Here is a 19558-nt window from a genome sequence, read left to right as displayed (position 1 = left end):
ACATGCAGTTCATGTTCCTGGGAGGACTCTGAGAAAATCAAGATATCATCCAGATAGACAAAAACAAACCGATTCAACATGTCCCGAAGGACATCATTGACTAGTGCCTGAAAAACAGCAGGGGCATTAGACAACCCAAAAGGCATAACCCGATACTCAAAATGTCCCAAGGGTGTGTTGAAGGCAGTCTTCCATTCATCACCCTTACGAATGCGCACCAGGTGATACGCATTTCGTAGATCCAGTTTCGTAAAGATGGTAGCACCATGAAGGAGGGGAAAAGCCGAATTAATCAAAGGCAGAGAATACTTGTTCTTAATGGTGATGTTGTTAAGTCCACGGTAATCAATACAGGGTCTGAGGGTCTTATCCTTCTTAGCAACAAAAAAGAACCCCGCTCCTACAGGTGACGAGGAAGGACGCATAATACCTGCCGCCAAGGAGTCCCGAATGTAGTTCTCCATAGCCTCCGTCTCCGGCCGGGAGAGATTGTACAGGCGACTGCTGGGGGAGCGGGGCTCCTGGCTGGAGGTCAATGGCGCAGTCGTAAGGGCCGGTGAGGAGGAAGAGAAGTAGCTCTGTGTTTGCAGAAAACGGATGCCAGGTCATGATACACGTCAGGAACAGCAGAAAGATCCATGGACTCCAGTGGAGGTTGAGGCACAGTACTGGCAGGAGTCTGAGCAGAACACAAACAATTCACATGACAAAATGTGCTCCATGAAACAATGCTACCTGTCACCCAATCAATGTGTGGATTGTGTTTTATGAGCCAGGGGATACCAAGGACCAGGGGAGTCTGTGGGCAGTCGATAATATGGAATTGAATGTTCTCCTGATGATTTCCCGACACTCTAAGACAAACAGGAACAGTCTGATGGGTAATGCGGGTCAACAATTGTCCATTTAGACCCTTAGCCTGCAGCGGACAGTCCATAGGAACAGTCTCCAAATCCATTTGTTGAGCCCACTCTCTATCCAAAAAGCACCAGAATCAATCAGCGCACTAACAGAGAAATTCTGGGACTGCCACTGGAGGGATGCCTGGAGCAGAATGCGGGGAGAAGAGGAAGAATCCGCTGCTCGGCTCACCAAAACTTCTCCCATAAATGATGAGCCGGCCCTTTTCCCGGACGAACTGGGCAGGAAGGAACGAAATGACCAGCTTCTCCACAATACAGGCAGACCCGAGCCTGAATACGACGTGCACGCTCCTCTGAGGACAACCGTGCACGACCCACCTCCATGGCTTCGGGTTCAGTGCTCCTCGTATCGACTCGGGACGACACGGCTCTCTCCGTAGGGACGATGCAGGGAGGAGTTTGTTGATGACAGACAGGTTGCTTGGAACTAACACTCCTCTCTCCGGCGGCGCTCCCGAATCCGATTATCCAACCTGATAGTGAGTGAAATAAGATTATCCAGCGTAGGCGATTCATCATATGACACCAATTCATCTTTTAAAGTCTCAGACAAAGCATTGATGAACACTCCTTGTAATGCCTCGTCATTCCAACCACTCACTGCTGCTAAAGTCCGAAACTCCACTGCCATCTCCGCCACACTACGAGCCCCCTGCCGAAGAGAAAACAACCGTTTCGCAGCCTCCTTGCCTCGTACGGGGTGATCAAAAACCTTCCTCATCTCCGTGGTGAAGGCCACGTAAGCGCACGTAAGCGTTGCAAATGTCCGACTGACTCTCCCAGACCGCGGATCCCCAGGCACGAGCGGAACCGCTAGTAGAGTTGATAAGGTAGGCAATACGGGCTCTTTCTGAGGCGTAGGTGAGGGGCTGTTGTTCAAACACTAACGAGCATTGAGTCAAAAAATCGCCACAGGTTCCCATGTTCCCGTCATAGCGCTCTGGAGCAGGAACAAAAGGCTCTCTGATCTGGGCTGAAGGGGTAGTAAGGGCAAACACTTGATTGGTGAGTAATTGAACCTGATTAAGCAGCACCTGACTGTCCTCAGCAATCGTCTTAAACAGGGTATCATGTTGGCCAAGTAGAATGCCCTGATTGGCTATGGCAGTCCAAATTTGAGTGCACTCTGGGGTGGTATCCGAGCTACTGTCTGCTGGGTTCATGTTGGTCAGATCATACTGTTATGATTTAACTGGATAGAACCCAAATGCAGACAAGTACACCAAGCCAGAGAAGTTTTAACAGGTTTATTATAATGTTCAATAGTCCAGGTTTCCAATAAATGGGAAAGAGCAAGTCCAGGTTACAGGGAGGGTACAGATCCAGGTCAGGGCAGGTGTGGTACCGTAATGTCCTAGTGTCCGTGGTGAGTCCAAAGGAGAGGCCCGATAGTGGAGAGCAGGATGGTGGTGGCAGGAGTGAAGCGGAGGCAGGAGTCAGGTTCCAAATATCTGTGGCACAGGAGAAAAAGTAAATAAACAGTCCAAAAAACACAAGAGCGAAAACAGACAGGTTGAGTCGGCAGCGAGACTAACATGGTTGTCTTGACTATGATCTGACGATGAGTGAAAAGTTTGACCGGGTCTTAAAGGCTGAGGTGATTATGGTGAATGAGCTGCAGCTGGAACCCTGACTCCCGCACACCAGACTTCACTCCTGCAATCAAGGACAGACAGAGGGGAGGGGGAGAGCAGAGAGAGAGCTACCTAGCAGCAGTAGGCCTAACAGCTGATAATGGGCCTCAGTACACCTATCTAGATATTCCATTAAAAATCAGCCGTTTCCAGCTACAATAGCCATTTACAACATTATCAATGTCTACACTGTATTTCTGATCAATTTGATGTTATTTTAATGGACAAAAAAATTGCTTTTCTTTCGAAAACAACGACATTTCTATGTGACCCCAAACTTTTGAACGGTAGTGTATATATATATATATTTGATTGTTTTTACACTGTTTGGACTTAGGCGGGCCGCCTCAATGATTTCATTTCACCTTATATGCACTCATTAACACCATCAATGCCAATTTACACATTAATACCCCACCATCTAAAACCATCAACTCAAAACAGAAATAAGCCTGAACAAAAATGTTACTGTCCAAATTGCACTTTACTAAAAAAAAAGCCTTCTGTCCCTGTTTTAATAACATAGTGTTCTTTGGAAACAGGCAGGAATTCCAGTGTTTGATGGCTGTAAGTGGGGCCAAATGTGTTCACTTACAACTCAGGCTGAAAACCATTAGCACTGATTCAGAGGGAGGATAAGACGGGACGGGAGAGGTGCCAATGTTGCACTAGAACGTCCTACAGAGAGGAAGAGCCTTTATGCAAACATTTTTACATAAAAAAAAAAACATTTTTTAGTCATTTAGCAGACGCTCTTATCCAGAGCGACTTACAGTTAGTGAGTGCATATATCTTTCATACTCGCCCCCCATGGGAATCGAACCCACAACCCTGGCTTTGCAAGCGCCATGCTCTACCAACTGAGCTACAGGAGGCCCCAAACAAACATATGCACTTCATCTTAGGGCTTGTTTCACCATTTTCCCTCTCTTTCTCTTTTACTCTCTTTCTGTTGTTGTCCTTTACAGTAGTTAAGATGCTCCTATGTAGTATTTGTGAGAACACAGAGTAGAAGTCAAAGTGTAGTTCTCATAGGTCACTGCATAGCTGTGGTGGATGAGCAGAATGTCAGAGTGCATTGTGACTCATGATTGGTGTCAGGTCTGCTCTATTGACTGAGTCATACAAATAGGATCTTCTTTCACAACCATGACATTTTCACAGACAAAGTATTCTTCAGTTGAGGTCCTTTACAAATCCCAGGAATGCCAGTGTTTTCCAACAATGTTGAGCAGGACACAGAACAGACGAGGTCTAAAATTAGATAAATTAAGTCATTTAGTCAGAAGATGGCCTGTGTTGCTACTTGATATAGTCTCACCATAACAAGTTCCTACAGGCACAACACTGGCCTCGGATGCCTGTGAACTGCTGGCCAACAATGTGTAAAGACATGGTATGCACATCATTTAATATTAATATTAATATTCCTGGACCTTGGCAGTTTAAGATCAAACTCTCATCAACAGCAGCTTGTCAGTTGGTGTACAGCCAACCAGACAGTGTAGATAGAGAGGTAAGAGAAGAACTGTAATATTCTGAGGATGAAGGGAGGGGAAATGGGAGAGGAGGGGATGAGGAATGGAGACTAAGTCATCATTATTATCAGCAAATTACACAAAGTGATGGATTACAGCAGGAAACTGGGGCCGCTTGGTTTCTTTGCAAAAGCAGCAGAGATATCCTAATATGGACTGTGTTGTATTCTAATGTTTGACTGAACCCTGCCCTAAGAGTCCATAATTTATCAATTAAAATGTATAAATGCTGTCACTTTTACTGTGATAAAAAATATGTTAATGGTAAATGATAAACCACTGCTCAGCATTCCAATTATGTTACTGACACTGCTAGCCTTTGCCTGTTTTAGGAACTCTCCCTTTTTCATGATATCCAATTGGTAGTTACAGTCTTGTCCCATCGCTGCAACTCCTGTACGGTCTCAGGAGAGGCGAAGGTTGAGAGCCATGCGTCCTCCGTAACACGACCCCGCCAAGCCGCACTGCTTCTTGACACACTGCCCGCTTAACCCGGAAGCACCAATGTGTCAGAGGAAACACCGTACAGCTAGTGACCGAAGTCAGCGTGCATGCGCGAGAGCACGATGGGACAAGGACATCCCAGCCAGCCAAGCCCTCCCCTAACCCGGACGACGCTGGGCCAATTGTGTGCCACCTCATGGGTCTCGCGGTATATACGTAGATAGAAGCAGTATTTCATAAAGTGCAGGAATTAATATTTTTAAAAGGTGAAAAAACATTCAGAGCATCCATTTCCTGTTTCATGGTAAATATGGGTGCATCTTTATTTACCTCTTCTTCCTCTCTGCATACTCTACTCCCTGTCCCGCTAACACCTCCCCTCCTCATTGCCCTATCCTATCCTTTCAGGTCTAGACGCCTGCCAACGTCAGCACCGCTAAAATATTTATCAGTCCTTTCCACTTTCTCTCTCTCTGCCTGTCATGGGACACAACACATCCAGAGCTGCCTCTCAGTGAAGCATCACAAAGGGGGCTGCAACTGACTGGGGATCAGTGGGGATGGAGAGAGAAAAGGCAGAGCCCTGCCAGTCAATGAAGCGTTTACAAAGTCCGCTGACTGAATGGGGTTCAGTTGGGGATTTAGAGAGAGAGAGATAGAGAGAGAGGGAGAAAGAGAGAGAGAGGGACTGAGAGAGAGAGGAGAACCACAGCTTCCTTAGTCAATGGAGTGTGTAAAAAAGGACTGACTGATTGTGGATCAGTGGGTAATGGGGGAATGAGGAGGAATTAGAGTTTGAGAGTCCTCTGTGGCTCCTACAGTGGAAACTACTGCATTACTCCACTGACCCCAGAACATCACTAGGCAAGATAATGAGGGATAACATGTAACTGTCACCAGATATGACTTCCCTTTTTAAAATCCTAATAATAGCATTATAGTAACGTTAATAATACCCTAAACAGATGTTGTAAACCTTGGGGTCGAGCCAAGCGGACCACTGAGGCGTGCCGTGATAATTACACACTGATAAAGAAATGTTTCAAGTTTTAAAAGACAAATAAAAACTGGCACACAGGTTTCAAAACGTTTAACGTATAGCCCTACAGAGAGACAAGAGCCAGTATGTTATGTTAGCATAGCAGAAAGAGAGAAAAGACTTAAGGAAGGAAAGTCTGACATCAGTGAGGAAATGGCCACAGAAGAACACAGCAGGATAGTGCTGATGATGGAGAAGAGAAAAGAGGATGGACACAGGAGAAGCTTAAGGATGTCCAGACCTGCATTATTAATTATGCTAATCTAATGGGGTCGAAACACTTCTCAGGCTGAATTGGCACATTTACACGACATCCATCAGCCTTCAATCACTAACTGCTGACAGGATCATACTGCTAGATATTCCCCCCCTTCTCTCTCTCTCTCTCTCTCTCTCTCTCTCTCTCTCTCTCTCTCTCTCTCTCTCTCTCTCTCTCTCTCTCTCTCTCTCTCTCTCTCTCTCTCTCTCATCTCTCTCCTGTGTCCTGCATGTGCGTGGTTCTGTAGCATACGGTGCATATGGTCACGTTTAGACATGTTTATATACAATGACTGCATAGGGATTTATGCATGCGAGGCCTGTTGCACTGCGGGATAATTGGGGAGGTTGAGGAAAGGTTGTACCATCGAGCCTGACTGAAAAGAAAACAAAGGCTCTGAGTCCTACTTCTAATCATTATTGACCCTAAGGTCAGTTATTTATCCGCCGGATCGAAGATCCCGCTCACTCGGTCTATGTCAGAGCTGCTCTACAACCTCTAGCCAGACCCATATAAAGAGACCAGACCACCATCTGAAGCACTCACTGCTGACTGACTGCTGAGAAATGTTAGAGAACAATAACACTGGACCTGAGCCACCACCTGGCAGTGGAGGGAGCTCAACCTCAGGTCTCTCCATTGCCCTGTTCCCTGATTCTTATGAGTCATATGAATTTATATTTACTATTTGATGGTCTTTTTGATGGTCTGTAACATGCATGTTTGTTTGATCATCCAATTTTGGACCATCGCCAATGTTTTTCACTGTGTTACCTCAAATGGTTGGAGTTGGAAACTCAGAGGAAATAAAATCCTGTTCTCACAGAATGAGCCTGTTTTATCCAGCCCTGTTATGAGGTTTATCCTCCACTAACGTTTCAAAGCCATTACCTCTCACATTCTCTGTTTCCACTGTGGTTAAAGTAAGGGAGATATAAATAATAATATGCCATTTAGCAGACGCTTTTATCCAAAGCGACTTACAGTCATGCGTGCATACATTTTTTTTGTGCGTATGGGTGGTCCCGGGGATCGAACGCACTACCTTAGCGTTACAAGCGCCGTGCTCTACCAGCTGAGCTACAGAGGACCACCAGAGCTGATACCCTGTATTGTCAAGTAGTAAGCTGTGCTGCTGTTTGCAAGGTGTTAGAGCTATAAGGCTCAGCCTGTGCTAGTGTTTACATGCTGGAGCAGCTTACAAGGCAAGGCAAGCACTAGGACATTGCTGCAGGGCTTTTCACACCAGCAATACACTCTCTCTCTCTCTTACTGAACACAACAACAACTGCCACCCAACACTTCTCATTGCTCGTCCTGACACAGACACACAGACACACATGCACGCATGCACACACGCACGCAGCCACACACACACACGCACGCAGGCACACACACACACACACACACAATACATGATACTCTCACGTAGATGCAGACACACACACAAAAACATGCATCTCTTGCTGTTTCTAATAGTAAGGGAAAGTCTCAAAAGATTGACATTGAACAGATTGCACAAGATGCCTCCTCTCTCCTGTTCCCCCTTTAGAAGGGCATCACACAGGAGTACAGAGGGATTTGGGGAACACTCTATATCCGGTGGGGATCCCGCTGTTCTGTTATCTGAACCAGCCAGCCAGCCAGCCAGCCTCTCCTCTCCTCTCCTCTCCTCTCCTCTCCTCTCCTCTCCTCTCCTCTCCTCTCCTCTCCTCTCCTCTCCTCTCCTCTCCTCTCCTCTCCTTTCATCCCCTCTCCTCCCTCTCCTCTCATCTCCTACAGCCAATAAAATAACAGACTCTATGAATAATTCAGCAGGATTCCAATTATATATATAAAAAATTCTATATGAACATTTAATATTAATGGATGACTTTGTACCGCTAAGAACTCTCAGCATGAGAATAACCCAGTTTGGGGTCAACACCTTCATGGCTCAACTTTTAGCACCAACATTCTACTGATGGAACTTCATAAAGACAACTACAACTGGCTCAGCAAATAGTCATCAGTGGCCTCCTTTATAAACGTTGCATATGTACAAAATATACCACAAAACATGCGTTCACCAGTTTTTACGTTGGCATTTATAAAAAGTGAACTTGGCGTGAGAATGTCCTTTACTCCACGCAAAGTTTAGACCATGCGTACGCACATTTTCTATTGGTTGAAGTATTGTATTGCAAGCAGGCAAGTAAGTACTTTGTGCAAATGGGGGATATGATGACACGCTTATTCATTAAAACATAATAACAAGATGAAACCATTTGCCGTTAGTGGTTATTTTTGGAATTGAATTCAAAACATTGTTGACAGGTCCACGACAATCTGCCATAATTTTCTCTTTCAGAAAGTGTCACAGTCCTTTGCTAAATACAGCATCAATTACTGCAAAAGACGAAAACATTCTACCAACACAGTAAATAGACTGGTAGCTTATGTAAAATACTTCACAGTATGGGTATAGGCTACAGTATTGTTGTGCGATAGGAGCGCGACATCTCAGAGACCAAGGCAGGAGATACTGAAGAAACACAATCATCTATTGATAAACAAAACAATACGTCTTTTGCAAAGAAGTGTGGGCTGTAGCATTTTACTTTTAAATTGTTTTGAATATACAATCAATCAAGTGTTCGGCACTCACTATAGGCATCATGCATGTTTAGTTTGAAAAAGTCACTGTAAAAGATGAAAACATTCTGCCCACACCTCTACAGAAATCTGATCAGATTTGCCATTGCTCTTTCTTTTAGAAACTGCCGTCCCGTGGCCTAATTCCAATAGTTCCAAATCATACAGCAAATAATGGGTGTTAAACGGTGTTATAGTCAAGTGAACTGAGTGTTTTTTCCTGGCGGAGTTATAATGCTTGTTCACACACGCACAGTTTTATGACAAGTCTGATTTACAACGGGAAACATGCGTATGGCGTGCGCCAAGTTTATACATCTCAATATTTTTAGACGTACGTATTATTTTCAGAAATAGCGCACGCAGATATTTAGTGTGACATTTACTCAACGGTTAGTAAATGATCCCCCTGAGTTGTTACCAAAATATGTCTGATGAAATTATAATTTGGGTTTATCATTCTGCAACATACTTGAAAATTATGACGATTGGCCAAGCATCAAATGATCAGTGATCCTTTGTGCCAAATCCAGCTTGATTAACTGTCACACCCTGGCTCTGGGACTCTATATGTTGAGCCAGGGTGTGTTCATTCTTTGTGTTTATTTCTATGTTGGTAATTCTGGTGTGTTTATTTCTATGTTGGCTAGAGTAACTCCCAATCAGAGGCAACGAGTGTCAGCTGTCGTTGGTTGTCTCTGATTGGGAGCCATATTTATACTGTCTATTTTCCCTTTTCTGTTTGTGGGTTCTTGTTCCGTGTTCGGTCATTGTTACCGTGGACTTCACGAGTCGTTTCTTGTTTTTGTATCGTGTTTACACTTTAACTAATTAAAGTATGTTCGTTCATCACGATGCGCCTTGGTCTGTTCAATATGACGATCGTGACAGAAGAACCCACCATGCAACGACCAAGCAGCGTGTCCAGGGGCAGCTCTTGGGCTGGACATGGGAGGAAGCGCCGGGAGAAGAGACGGTGGAGGCGCGCCGTAGAGAGGAGCAGCGGCGCCAAACGGGTCAACGTCGGACAGGCGAGAGGCAACCCCAGACATTTTTTAGGGGGGGGCACACGGCATGGACGACGGGGCTGACGGAGGCAAAAGAGGGGCGGATTCAGAAGGCCACCAGGTTACGGATACACCGCCCTGTACGTCCTGTGCGGATGCCTCACACAGAGTGGGTGAGGGTAGGCATTCAGCCAGGACGGGTTGTGGCCGCTCTTCACTCCAGGTCTCCTATCCGTCTCCACAGCCCGGTTCGGCCTGTCCCTGCTCCACGCACCAAGCCTACGGTGTGCGTCGCCAGCCCGGTCCGGCCTGTCCCTGCTCCACGCACCAAGTCTACGGTGCGCGTCGCCAGCCCGGCCCGGCCTGTTCCTGCCACTCGCACCAAGTATACGGTGCGCGTCGCCAGCCCGGCCCGGCCTGTTCCTGCCATTCGCACCAAGTCTACGGTGCGAGTCGTCAGCCTGGTAAGGCCCGTTCCTCCTCCACGCACTAAGCCAGGGGTGCGAGTCGTCAGCCTGGTAAGGCCCGTCCCTCCTCCACGCACCAAGCCAGGGGTGCGAGTCGTCAGCCTGGTAAGGCCCGTTCCTCCTCCACGCACCAAGCCAGGGGTGCGCGTCGTCAGTCCAGCACAACCCGTGCCTGGGTCACCGGTGCCTGGTAAGGTACCGGTCAACTGCTCCACTATGGAGCTGAAGCTAACCGCTCCTGCTAAGTCCAGTTCAGCTCCAGCCGGCGGGGCCAGACTGGACCAGGGGCGCTATGGGGGGTGTATTGGAGGGTGGTGGTCAAGGCCGGAGCCAGAACCGCCGCCGAGGAGGTATGCCCGCCCAGCCCTCCCCTGTTTTGTTCAGGTGGAGGCGAGGTCGCAGTCCGCGCCTTTAGGGGGGGGGGGTACTGTCACACCCTGGCTCTGGGACTCTATATGTTGAGCCAGGGTGTGTTCATTCTTTGTGTTTATTTCTATGTTGGTAATTCTGGTGTGTTTATTTCTATGTTGGCTAGAGTGACTCCCAATCAGAGGCAACGAGTGTCAGCTGTCGTTGGTTGTCTCTGATTGGGAGCCATATTTATACTGTCTATTTTCCCTTTGTGTTTGTGGGTTCTTGTTCCGTGTTCGGTCATTGTTACCGTGGACTTCACGAGTCGTTTCTTGTTTTTGTATCGTGTTTACACTTTAACTAATTCAAGTATGTTCGTTCATCACGCTGCGCCTTGGTCTGTTCAATATGAAGATCGTGACATTAACTTTGAATAGAGGCCATCTCATCGTCTGTTCAGAGCAGGAGAGATGTATATCATTACTGCAGGTCACATTGTTTATGATTTAGATATGAGTGCTTTACTCAGTACAGTCCACACAGAGATCAATATAGTAATGAGCGCGGCAGGCTTCAGACTCCTTCCTCAACAAGAGCACCTTTCATGTCCCAGAACACAAATCATCCAGAGCCCACTGTATCCCCCCTTTAGATGAACACAGCAGCAGTAAACATGATTCATGTCGTCCGTCTGTCCGTCCGTCCGTCCGTCCCCCTCTCTCTCTCTCTCTCTCTCTCTCTCTCTCTCTCTCTCTCTCTCTCTCTCTCTCTCTCTCTCTCTCTCTCTCTTGCTCCCTGCTTATCTCCTCCTCATATAAATATTTCCTCTCTCCATCCCCCTCTCCCCTTCACCCCTCTGTCTCATCCTCTCCCTCATCTTTCTCTGTCCCCTTCTTCTTTCTTCCCCTCCAGGTGAGACCTACTCAGAGAACTACAGCCACACAGAGACCTGTATCCCCTGCACCATGTGTACAGGTCTGATGCGCATGCAGACGCCCTGCACTGACTCCAACGATGCCATCTGCGTGTGTGACTACAACTACTACCTGAGTGAAATGTCTGGGCTCTGTGAGCCCTGCACGGTGTGCCCGGCGGGCCAGGGCGTGTTGGCACACTGCGGGCACAACCACGACACGGTGTGTGAGGAGTGTATAGACGACACCTACTCCGACCGGGACAGCTACCTGGACCCCTGCCTGCCCTGCACCATATGTGATGAGGGCATCGAGGTGGAGCTGAGCGCCTGCACCCCCGTCAGCGACTCCCTCTGCCACAGTAAGAGAACCAACACCCTCACACACGTTCAGAAAAGAACACACACTCGTGGCCACACACACACACACACACACACGCTAGCCAGTAGCAGTAACGTCTGGGAACTTATGGTAACCTTTGCCCTCCTGTCCTATCAGGGCCGTATAGTAAAGGTCTGTATGTCTCTATGACAATGTTTTCTTTTCCATGTGAATTTAGCAGGTCAACAGGCGTGACTTCCACATGTGTCTGTTCTAACAGTCAGGGTCAGAGGGCCATGCAGGCCAAATTGTCAGACGGCAGAAAAAACAGAACAGGGGTCACAGAGGTCAAGAAGTAGTGGAGTGTCAACACAAAGACACTGCATAATCTCCACACGCTCTAACCAGAGGGCAGGTATTCACTCTGCAGGCACGATGGACACATATGCACTACAGGGCAGGCTGCAGCACTGGAGCACATACCCAGGAAGCTGTCAATCCAGCAAGGGTGGAGGTGGCATGAAATCAGCCACCTCCAGATGACCTTTGGTACAGTAGGACTAGAATGTCCAAGGTTCCGTAAAGGCGATAAAAACAAGGCCTGATATTGGTTTGGACATTAATTTGGGGTTTTGGAAACAAGATTTCCGTAATGGTTTTGGATATTAGGTTCGAAATTTGGAACTTGGACACTTACTAGGATTAGTTACTTTTTGGATGGGGGACTTGCATGAGGTTTGTGTGCTGGGCTTGGATGCTGCCTGGGCCGGAAATGCCACGTTGCAAATGGAAGTGGGATATCTGTGGACACCTGCTGCACTGTGCTAGACATGCTTGTCAGGCAGATGGGGGTCATAAATCACTCTTCTTTTAATGTTTTGTCATCTCTAGGCCGTGGCTGGCAGTTCTCAGTTAGTCTGTGAAACAGACTGAGGAAAGATAAACCGAGAAAGAGCAGGAGAGGAGGAAACAAGGGATGAGTCCATAACAGGCCACACTCACTCTCTCACCCACACATAGGCTGTCCCAAATGGCACCCTATCCCCTATATAGTGAACTACTTTTGACCAGAGCCCGTAGCGGTAGTGCACTACATAGGGAGTAAAGTGCTATTTAGGAGGCAGACACATCCTCCTCCTCACTGGCAGCTGTTTCTGGGTTCTCAAAAAGCCAGAAACACCTGCTTCTGATCAGCCAGAGACATCTCTGTTCAGAGAGCGGGAGATTAGATTGAGAGAGAGAGAGAGAGAGAGAGAGAGAGAGAGAGAGAGAGAGAGAGAGAGAGAGAGAGAGAGAGAGAGAGAGAGAGAGAGAGAGAGAGAGAGAGAGAGAGAGAGGAGAGAGAGAGAGAGAGAGAGAGAGAGAGAGAGAGAGAGAGAGAGAGAGAGAGAGAGAGAGAGAGAGAGAGAGAGAGAGAGAGAGAGAGAGAGAGAGAGAGAGAGAGAGAGAGAGAGAGAGAGAGAGAGAGAGAGAGAGAGAGAGAGAGAGAGAGAGAGAGAGAGAGAGAGAGAGAGAGAGAGAGAGGAGAGAGAGAGAGAGAGGAGAGAGGACACAGTTTCTTACACGATCATGTCCCAACACCTTCCCAATTCATAACCACATAAACCAGTCCATCTCTCTCTCTCTCTCTCTCTCTCTCTCTCTCTCTCTCTCTGAAAAAAAAGTAGTAAATATGAGAATTGGCTATATTAGACATCACTCATAAGTTACGTAAGTTGCGTGGAGTCAGAGAGTCATATGGACTGCAAAAATCAAATCAAACCGCACCATGTGTGCCTCATACAGTGAGTGAACATCTATATCAGGCCTTCTATTATGAGTGATGTACAGTAGGGTACAATACAGCCTTGTGCTGTCCCGTATAGAGGACCACCAGCAGTGTAGTTAAAGACAGCACACCACCAGAGCTCCTCTCACCTCTGACCTCAGGGCTCTGTCTTCCTCTCTGTGACCCTGTGTTGTGTTCCGCTGGCCACGGACAGTGCTAGGGACAGTAGTGGCAGTATGGGGTGGATCTGGATGACCTTGCCCTGTGTGGTGTGTCAGGGGGAATCTGGCATGTGAAAGAAGCCACAGTCATACACCCATAAGGCCACACGGAAACATGTGGACGCCATCGAACCATTGCCATGACTGTTCTGTTCCCAAGCCACCCGGTGGCCTATGATGACAAATGTGCTGTAGTCCACACGTCAGCCTGTCAATGGGTTTGAATGCTTATCAGACAGATGGGGGTCATAAATCACTCTTCTTTTGATCTTCTGTCATCTCCAGGCCGCGGCTGGCACTTTGAATTGGCGGTGTCAGAGATGGAACTGCGATGGAACTGCAACTGTAGCTCAGTTGGTAGAGCATGGCGCTTGCAATGCCAGGGTTGTGGGTTCGATTCCCACGAGGGGCCAGTATGAAATTTTTTTATGCACTCACTAACTGTAAGTCGCTCTGGATAAGAGCATCTGCTAAAATGACTAAAATGTTAGAGTTGTCAAATTCACAAGCAGCTCCTGGCATTATACCTAAAGCGGACATTGCCATTAGCTGCACGGAGTCGCCTTAAGATAAATCCCATGCAGACTTGTTTACAAGTACGAACACTGGAATGTGAGATGTAATCTACACCTCGATTAGAAATCCTCATTATTTTGTTTAATGATTTCAATTTGAGCTTCATTATTTCTTTATAGCCTACACTTTCTTGTTCTGAACTTCTGACGCTAGTGGGATGGGTGTGGCTTCGTGACAATGATTACAAGAGCAGCAGCTCACCGATTTGACAGCTCCATCAGCTATGCGGGTGTCGGCTATTGCTGGTTAGCCTCGTCGCGAACCAAGCTTCCCTAAAATGGGAAGCCTGGGGGTGTTCCATGGCAGAAGTCAGCTAAAGAAGGGTAGGAACCCGGTGTAAATCAGTGATGCCTCACAACACGTCAAACCAATCAAATGCCTTGCTTGGGCTGAGCTCCAAAGGTGCTCACCAGATTAGTGCCGTAGGAGCAACAGTGCGTGAGGACAAAAAAAATCAACAAAACAAGCACTGGTGACAAAACATTTGAGAAAGTTTGCAGACGCTGGTTTTCACTGGATTTCTCTGTTATTTCTAGATCAAGAGGGGAGAAAGTGTCTACAATGCTAGCTATTAGCTAGTTACATTTCTCTCACGATTATTAGGCCAACAAAATGTAAATAAAAATGGCACATTATTGACCTAAAAGGTTAGCTGTGTTAGCCCAGTCGCTAGCTTCTCCAGGGTCAGTGACACATAGAGCAACCATGTACTATCTATTGGAACAAGAGCAATCATTTTGCAAGCAACATTGCTAAAATTAATGAAATAAAATAAAATGTTCCTCATGAAATATTACCTGTAATGCTCATCTCCTATAGCATAATTGTCATGTCCTAAATTACAAGGGTTGGATTTGCACTAAACAATGTTATATGTCAGCACTTAAAAGGCTTGTACAAAATCTGGTATATGGTTTGCCTCATTGTCTACTTGTATCATTTTAAATTGAGAAAATATAGCTCAACATGTAAACAATGTGTGAGTTTAGCTATTCACTGCTTCAGATGACAGATGCCCATAAGGCCAGTAATGCCATCATAATGTAGGCCTATGGCTGCATTGGCGCTGCATGCCATATGATAAGCTGCCAAATGGATTCACATAGCTGATATACTGAGAGAGAGTGACAATCAAATAAGACAGATTGGAGATCTTATAATTAGACAAAAAGGAAATGTTTGTTTGAGAATACAACACAGAAACATAGACACATTTCAAACAGAACCCCTACCCCTCTTTATTGCAGGATTGTGATATGTGATTAATCAACATTGACACCAGTTCATTTTGAATAATAGAATAAAAGTTTAAACACTTCACTTCAAAGAATCAACACTTCACCCCTTCAAAACGTACATATAAGTCTAAACAACAATAGATGATTGAGTAGTAACATGTATGCTATTATTACTAAAGCATCATTTCAGGTGTCAGCGGTGGCCAACCTTTCTCCACTGATCCCTGATCTACTGGGTGAGCAGACTTCTGTTCAAGCAATAGCACACTTGTTTATCAACTCGTTAGATTTGATAAGTTAAATCAGGTGTGTTATTGCTGGGCTGAAACAGAACACTGCACACCCAGCAGATCTCCAGCAGGGTTGGCCTGCTCCAATTGTAATAGCTTTATACATTGTGTGTGATGTTTAAATGTATTTTTGTATACAACATTTGCTAACATACAGTAAGTAGGCCTACACATATAACCCATGGCATATAGAATATACCCTTAGTCTCTTCGGACATTCATTGGGACCTCCCTCTTCATCTGAAAACAGGCTTTCACAGCGTTCCATATCTGAAGACAGAAAACATCACAAAGAAACAGGCTTCATTATACATAAATTAGACAGCGCTGAATATTATGTTGCTATTATCTCTCTGTCCTCAAAGTTTTCCCCTCTAGGGACTGGAACTGGAGAATATTTTCATAATGTCCTCCAACAAAATGACCTGTCCTATCCAGTAGCCTACACTCTCCCTTTACTGACAGCTGGTGCTGCAATTTCACCCTCTTCTATGGCTATTATCTACAAATGCATTTGGAGACTGTGTTTTTAATTAACAATGATTACATCAAGATAGCTAGTTAATAGGAAGTTAGCTAGCTGATTACATGTAATTCACTTAGCTTAACAGTGTGGAAAGTTAGCTAGCTAACTAGCAGCTCAGTTGAGTTAAGCCGGGTGTACACTACACAATTTTGGCCCCGATTTAGCTGTCCCAGACAAGTTTTTGAGATTGGAGACAAAATCCCCATGTCGTTGCCTACTCGGGGTGTGCGGCCGTCACCGACGATCGTTTAATGTGAGCGGTTCAGAGGCGCAATCTGAGGGCTACCGATCTCGTCTTTGAGCAGTCCCAGACATCCCGATATTTTCAAACATGTTTTATTTTATTGGCACAAAATCTGCAATGCTCTTGTAGTGTGAGATGAGCAACGACAAGTTGTGAGAATGGTGATCAGCAATAGCCAATGACAGCTCGCCAGAAAAGAAGCCAGTGAGATGACGACGTTGTTTCGCATCACCCAGAATGTGTAGACTCTCCAGCAGAAGCGATGACTACTACTAGTATGCATTTATACTTGCCTTTAACTAAAGCGTCAAATCGTTACAGCTCTGAAGTGCACAAGCAATGTTATTCAATTCAAAATGTTGGCTAGACATTTCAACTTTGTATGGCAAGCGTGAATGTCTGACTGAAAACATTTGAGGCTGCTTTGAGCCACAGCTTGTTGTAGCTACATTAAATCTAATTGCATCATTGTGTTCGCAAGACAATGTGCAATGGAAAGTCTAGTGCATCAACTCTAAATAGCAAACTGCAGCTTGTGTAGCTCTATAAACAACATTAACCCACTCATACCAATATCAATGAGGGATTTGGGTCAATACATGTTTTGGTTTATCTGTCATCTGCGCAGACGAATGTTCTGAATGGAGTAGGATCAAAACAAAAAGGAAATTGTCTAAAATTGGAGTGGAGGATACGTGTGTGAATGATAGTGAATCGCTTCTTGTTGGGATGCATTTGTTGAGTAAGGATGCATATGTGGGAAACCTGTTTGAGGTGTTGAAAATGGAGTATGTGCTTGGAAAAGTGGAGTCTGTCAGAGTGACCAGGAGTGGTCTTATTTTGATTAATTGTATTTCTGAAGAACAGAGGAAGATTGCAGTAGGCCTCAAAAGAATCCGGACAACAGAAATGTTGTGTTTTGAACTTCGGAGTAGAGCACCCGTCAAAGGAGTAATCTCAGGGGTGACGACGGATGTTCAGGTTGAATACTGTGATGTCACGAGAGGCTGTGTCCTGGAGGGACGTTACATCCCCCTGAGATGGCTGCAAACCCAGACAGCTATGGCTCCATCTGCTGGTATGGTCGGGAACTCCACCCCTCTATGGCCAATCTTCCCACGCAGCTGAAACCAATCAGGAGCTGATGAGCTGAAGGTTTGGAAGGGAAGAGACACACTGAGGGGGTGTGTGGGTTGTGAAGTAACACAGTCTCCAAGCTGGGCTCTCTGGAGGACAAGAGTGCTGCACGTCCACTTCCATGAGGAATATAAGGATTTGGAGATACTTACCTTTGGGAAATACTCACCTTTGGATATATGCACCTGTGGAAATACGTGTGGGATTTTTGGAAGGACGTTTTGCTGGGTTGGCCACTAGCTGCAACGTGGAATACAGTAAGACTGGGGAAAAGTTATTTGAGCGAGGGAGAGTTATGATTTTGGATGTGGAAGAGACATCCCTGAACTGTTAACCCTTAAAGAGCCACCAGAGAACAGAATTGTGTTATACTTTCGTTAGTTTCCCAAGACCTTTAATAAAATCCTTGTTTTGGTTGAACCTGGTCTCCTTGCACTACTTGAGCAATCCCGCTGAAAGCTGTGTAGCCTCTCGTGACATCACAGATGGTGGAGAATACAGGCACGCTCAAGCGTTAATAGTGCATGTCAGAGGAGGATACCGAAGGTTTGATCACCCAGTTTTCCAAGTTGGCCGTAGGCTCCCCGCCGACTGAAATGGAGGACATATTGAAAGCCCTTGTTGCTGGCCAGCAAGCCCAGATGCAAGCAACCGTGGCTCTCTTGGAGGAGCAAAAGAAAGCCAACCTTCTGAAGGCAGAGGAATTGCAGCTGCAGAGACAGAGGGTGGTCCAAAATACCCGCCCAATAAAGGCAAGTGACTTTATATCTAAGATGGGAGCTACCGATGACATTGAGGCATACCTGCATGCATTTGAGGCCACGGCCACTAGGGAAGCCTGGCCCAAGCAACAGTGGGTTGGTCTGTTAGCCCCCTTTCTAACCGGGGAATCGCTGAATGCTGTCCGGGACCTGGGCCCTGACCAGGTTACTGACTATGATGCCCTGAAGTCTGAGATCCTCAGCAGATATGGACTCACAAAGTTTGGTATGGCCCAGCGCTTTCACAGCTGGACCTTCCAACCAGACCAACCTCCTCGGGCGCAGATGCATGAACTTGTCCGAATCGCAAGGAAATGGCTGGATCCGCAGAGGAATACAGCAGCGGCGGTGGTGGAGGCCGTTGTGGTGGATCGTTACCTACGCGCCCTGCCTTATGAGGCAAAACGGTTCATCAGTCAACAGGCCTTGACCACGGCTGATCTGACCGTGGAAGCTGTGGAAAAGTACCAGGCCACAGCGGAGATGCTGAATGCTTCCCGAAAAGACCCCCAGGAGTGCGGCCCCACCACAAATGGGAAGAACCCGTCCAAAGGACCCCAAGGTCTCGAACCCAGCCACGTCAGGACTTATCCCGGCTCAGGGGGAGCCAGAAACCAGGCGGGTCCAAGAAGAGTACACCAGGAGGGGGGAAACTCGACAGTGTTACCGGTGTGGGGAGATGGGACATATCTCCTGGCAGTGTGGGAAACCAGCCGAGGAACCTATGCCCACTGCGGAGTCCTCCAGCTCAGCACCCACACACCGTTTTGCCTCGCTCTTGGGAGTCGTAGATGGCGGCCCAGATCGACCCCCCACCTGCCCGGTAACTGTGAATCACCATGATGTGGAGGCCTTACTGGATTCTGGTAGCCGGGCCACCCTGGTGCGTAAGGATTTGGTGGGCCCAACGTGTCTGACCCCCGGGGAAAGTCCTCCCAGTTTCCTGTGTCCATGGGGACACCAGAGAATACCCCATTACTGAACTTACAATGACCAGCACACGGGGAACCATACACACGACGGCGGGGGTGGTTGATTCCCTCCCCGTCCCTGTCCTAATTGGACGAGACTGCCCAGCCTTTTACCCACTCTGGAGAGAGTCTCAGGAGAGGATAACCCGAGTACCTCGGAAACGGAGAGGCAAGACTCATCCTGGGAAGGCTCCGGTGCAATCCTCCGAGTTACTCACTCCCGCCCGGGCTCGGATAGGGATGGCAGGTGCCCAGACCGACACAGAGACGGAGCTACAGAATCTGGACAAAGAAC

At 46.9% G+C, this 19558-nt stretch overlaps 1 protein-coding gene across 1 annotated transcript in view; it reads left to right on the top strand.

Moving 5' to 3' along the window:
- The window catches only part of LOC123488375 (tumor necrosis factor receptor superfamily member 16-like), a gene marked incomplete at its 3' end in the record, with an annotated part of 40052 nt that overhangs the window by 8320 nt on the left and 12174 nt on the right, over nt 1–19558 (top strand). The window contains exon 3 of the mRNA XM_045219295.1: nt 11209–11571. Coding sequence (XP_045075230.1) covers nt 11209–11571 — 363 coding nt within the window. The remainder of the gene's footprint in view (nt 1–11208; nt 11572–19558) is intronic.

The sequence above is a fragment of the Coregonus clupeaformis genome, unplaced genomic scaffold, assembly GCF_020615455.1.
Source record: "Coregonus clupeaformis isolate EN_2021a unplaced genomic scaffold, ASM2061545v1 scaf2237, whole genome shotgun sequence".
In the NCBI taxonomy this organism is placed as follows: Eukaryota; Metazoa; Chordata; class Actinopteri; order Salmoniformes; family Salmonidae; genus Coregonus; species Coregonus clupeaformis.
This window is presented reverse-complemented; position numbering and strand designations above follow the sequence as displayed.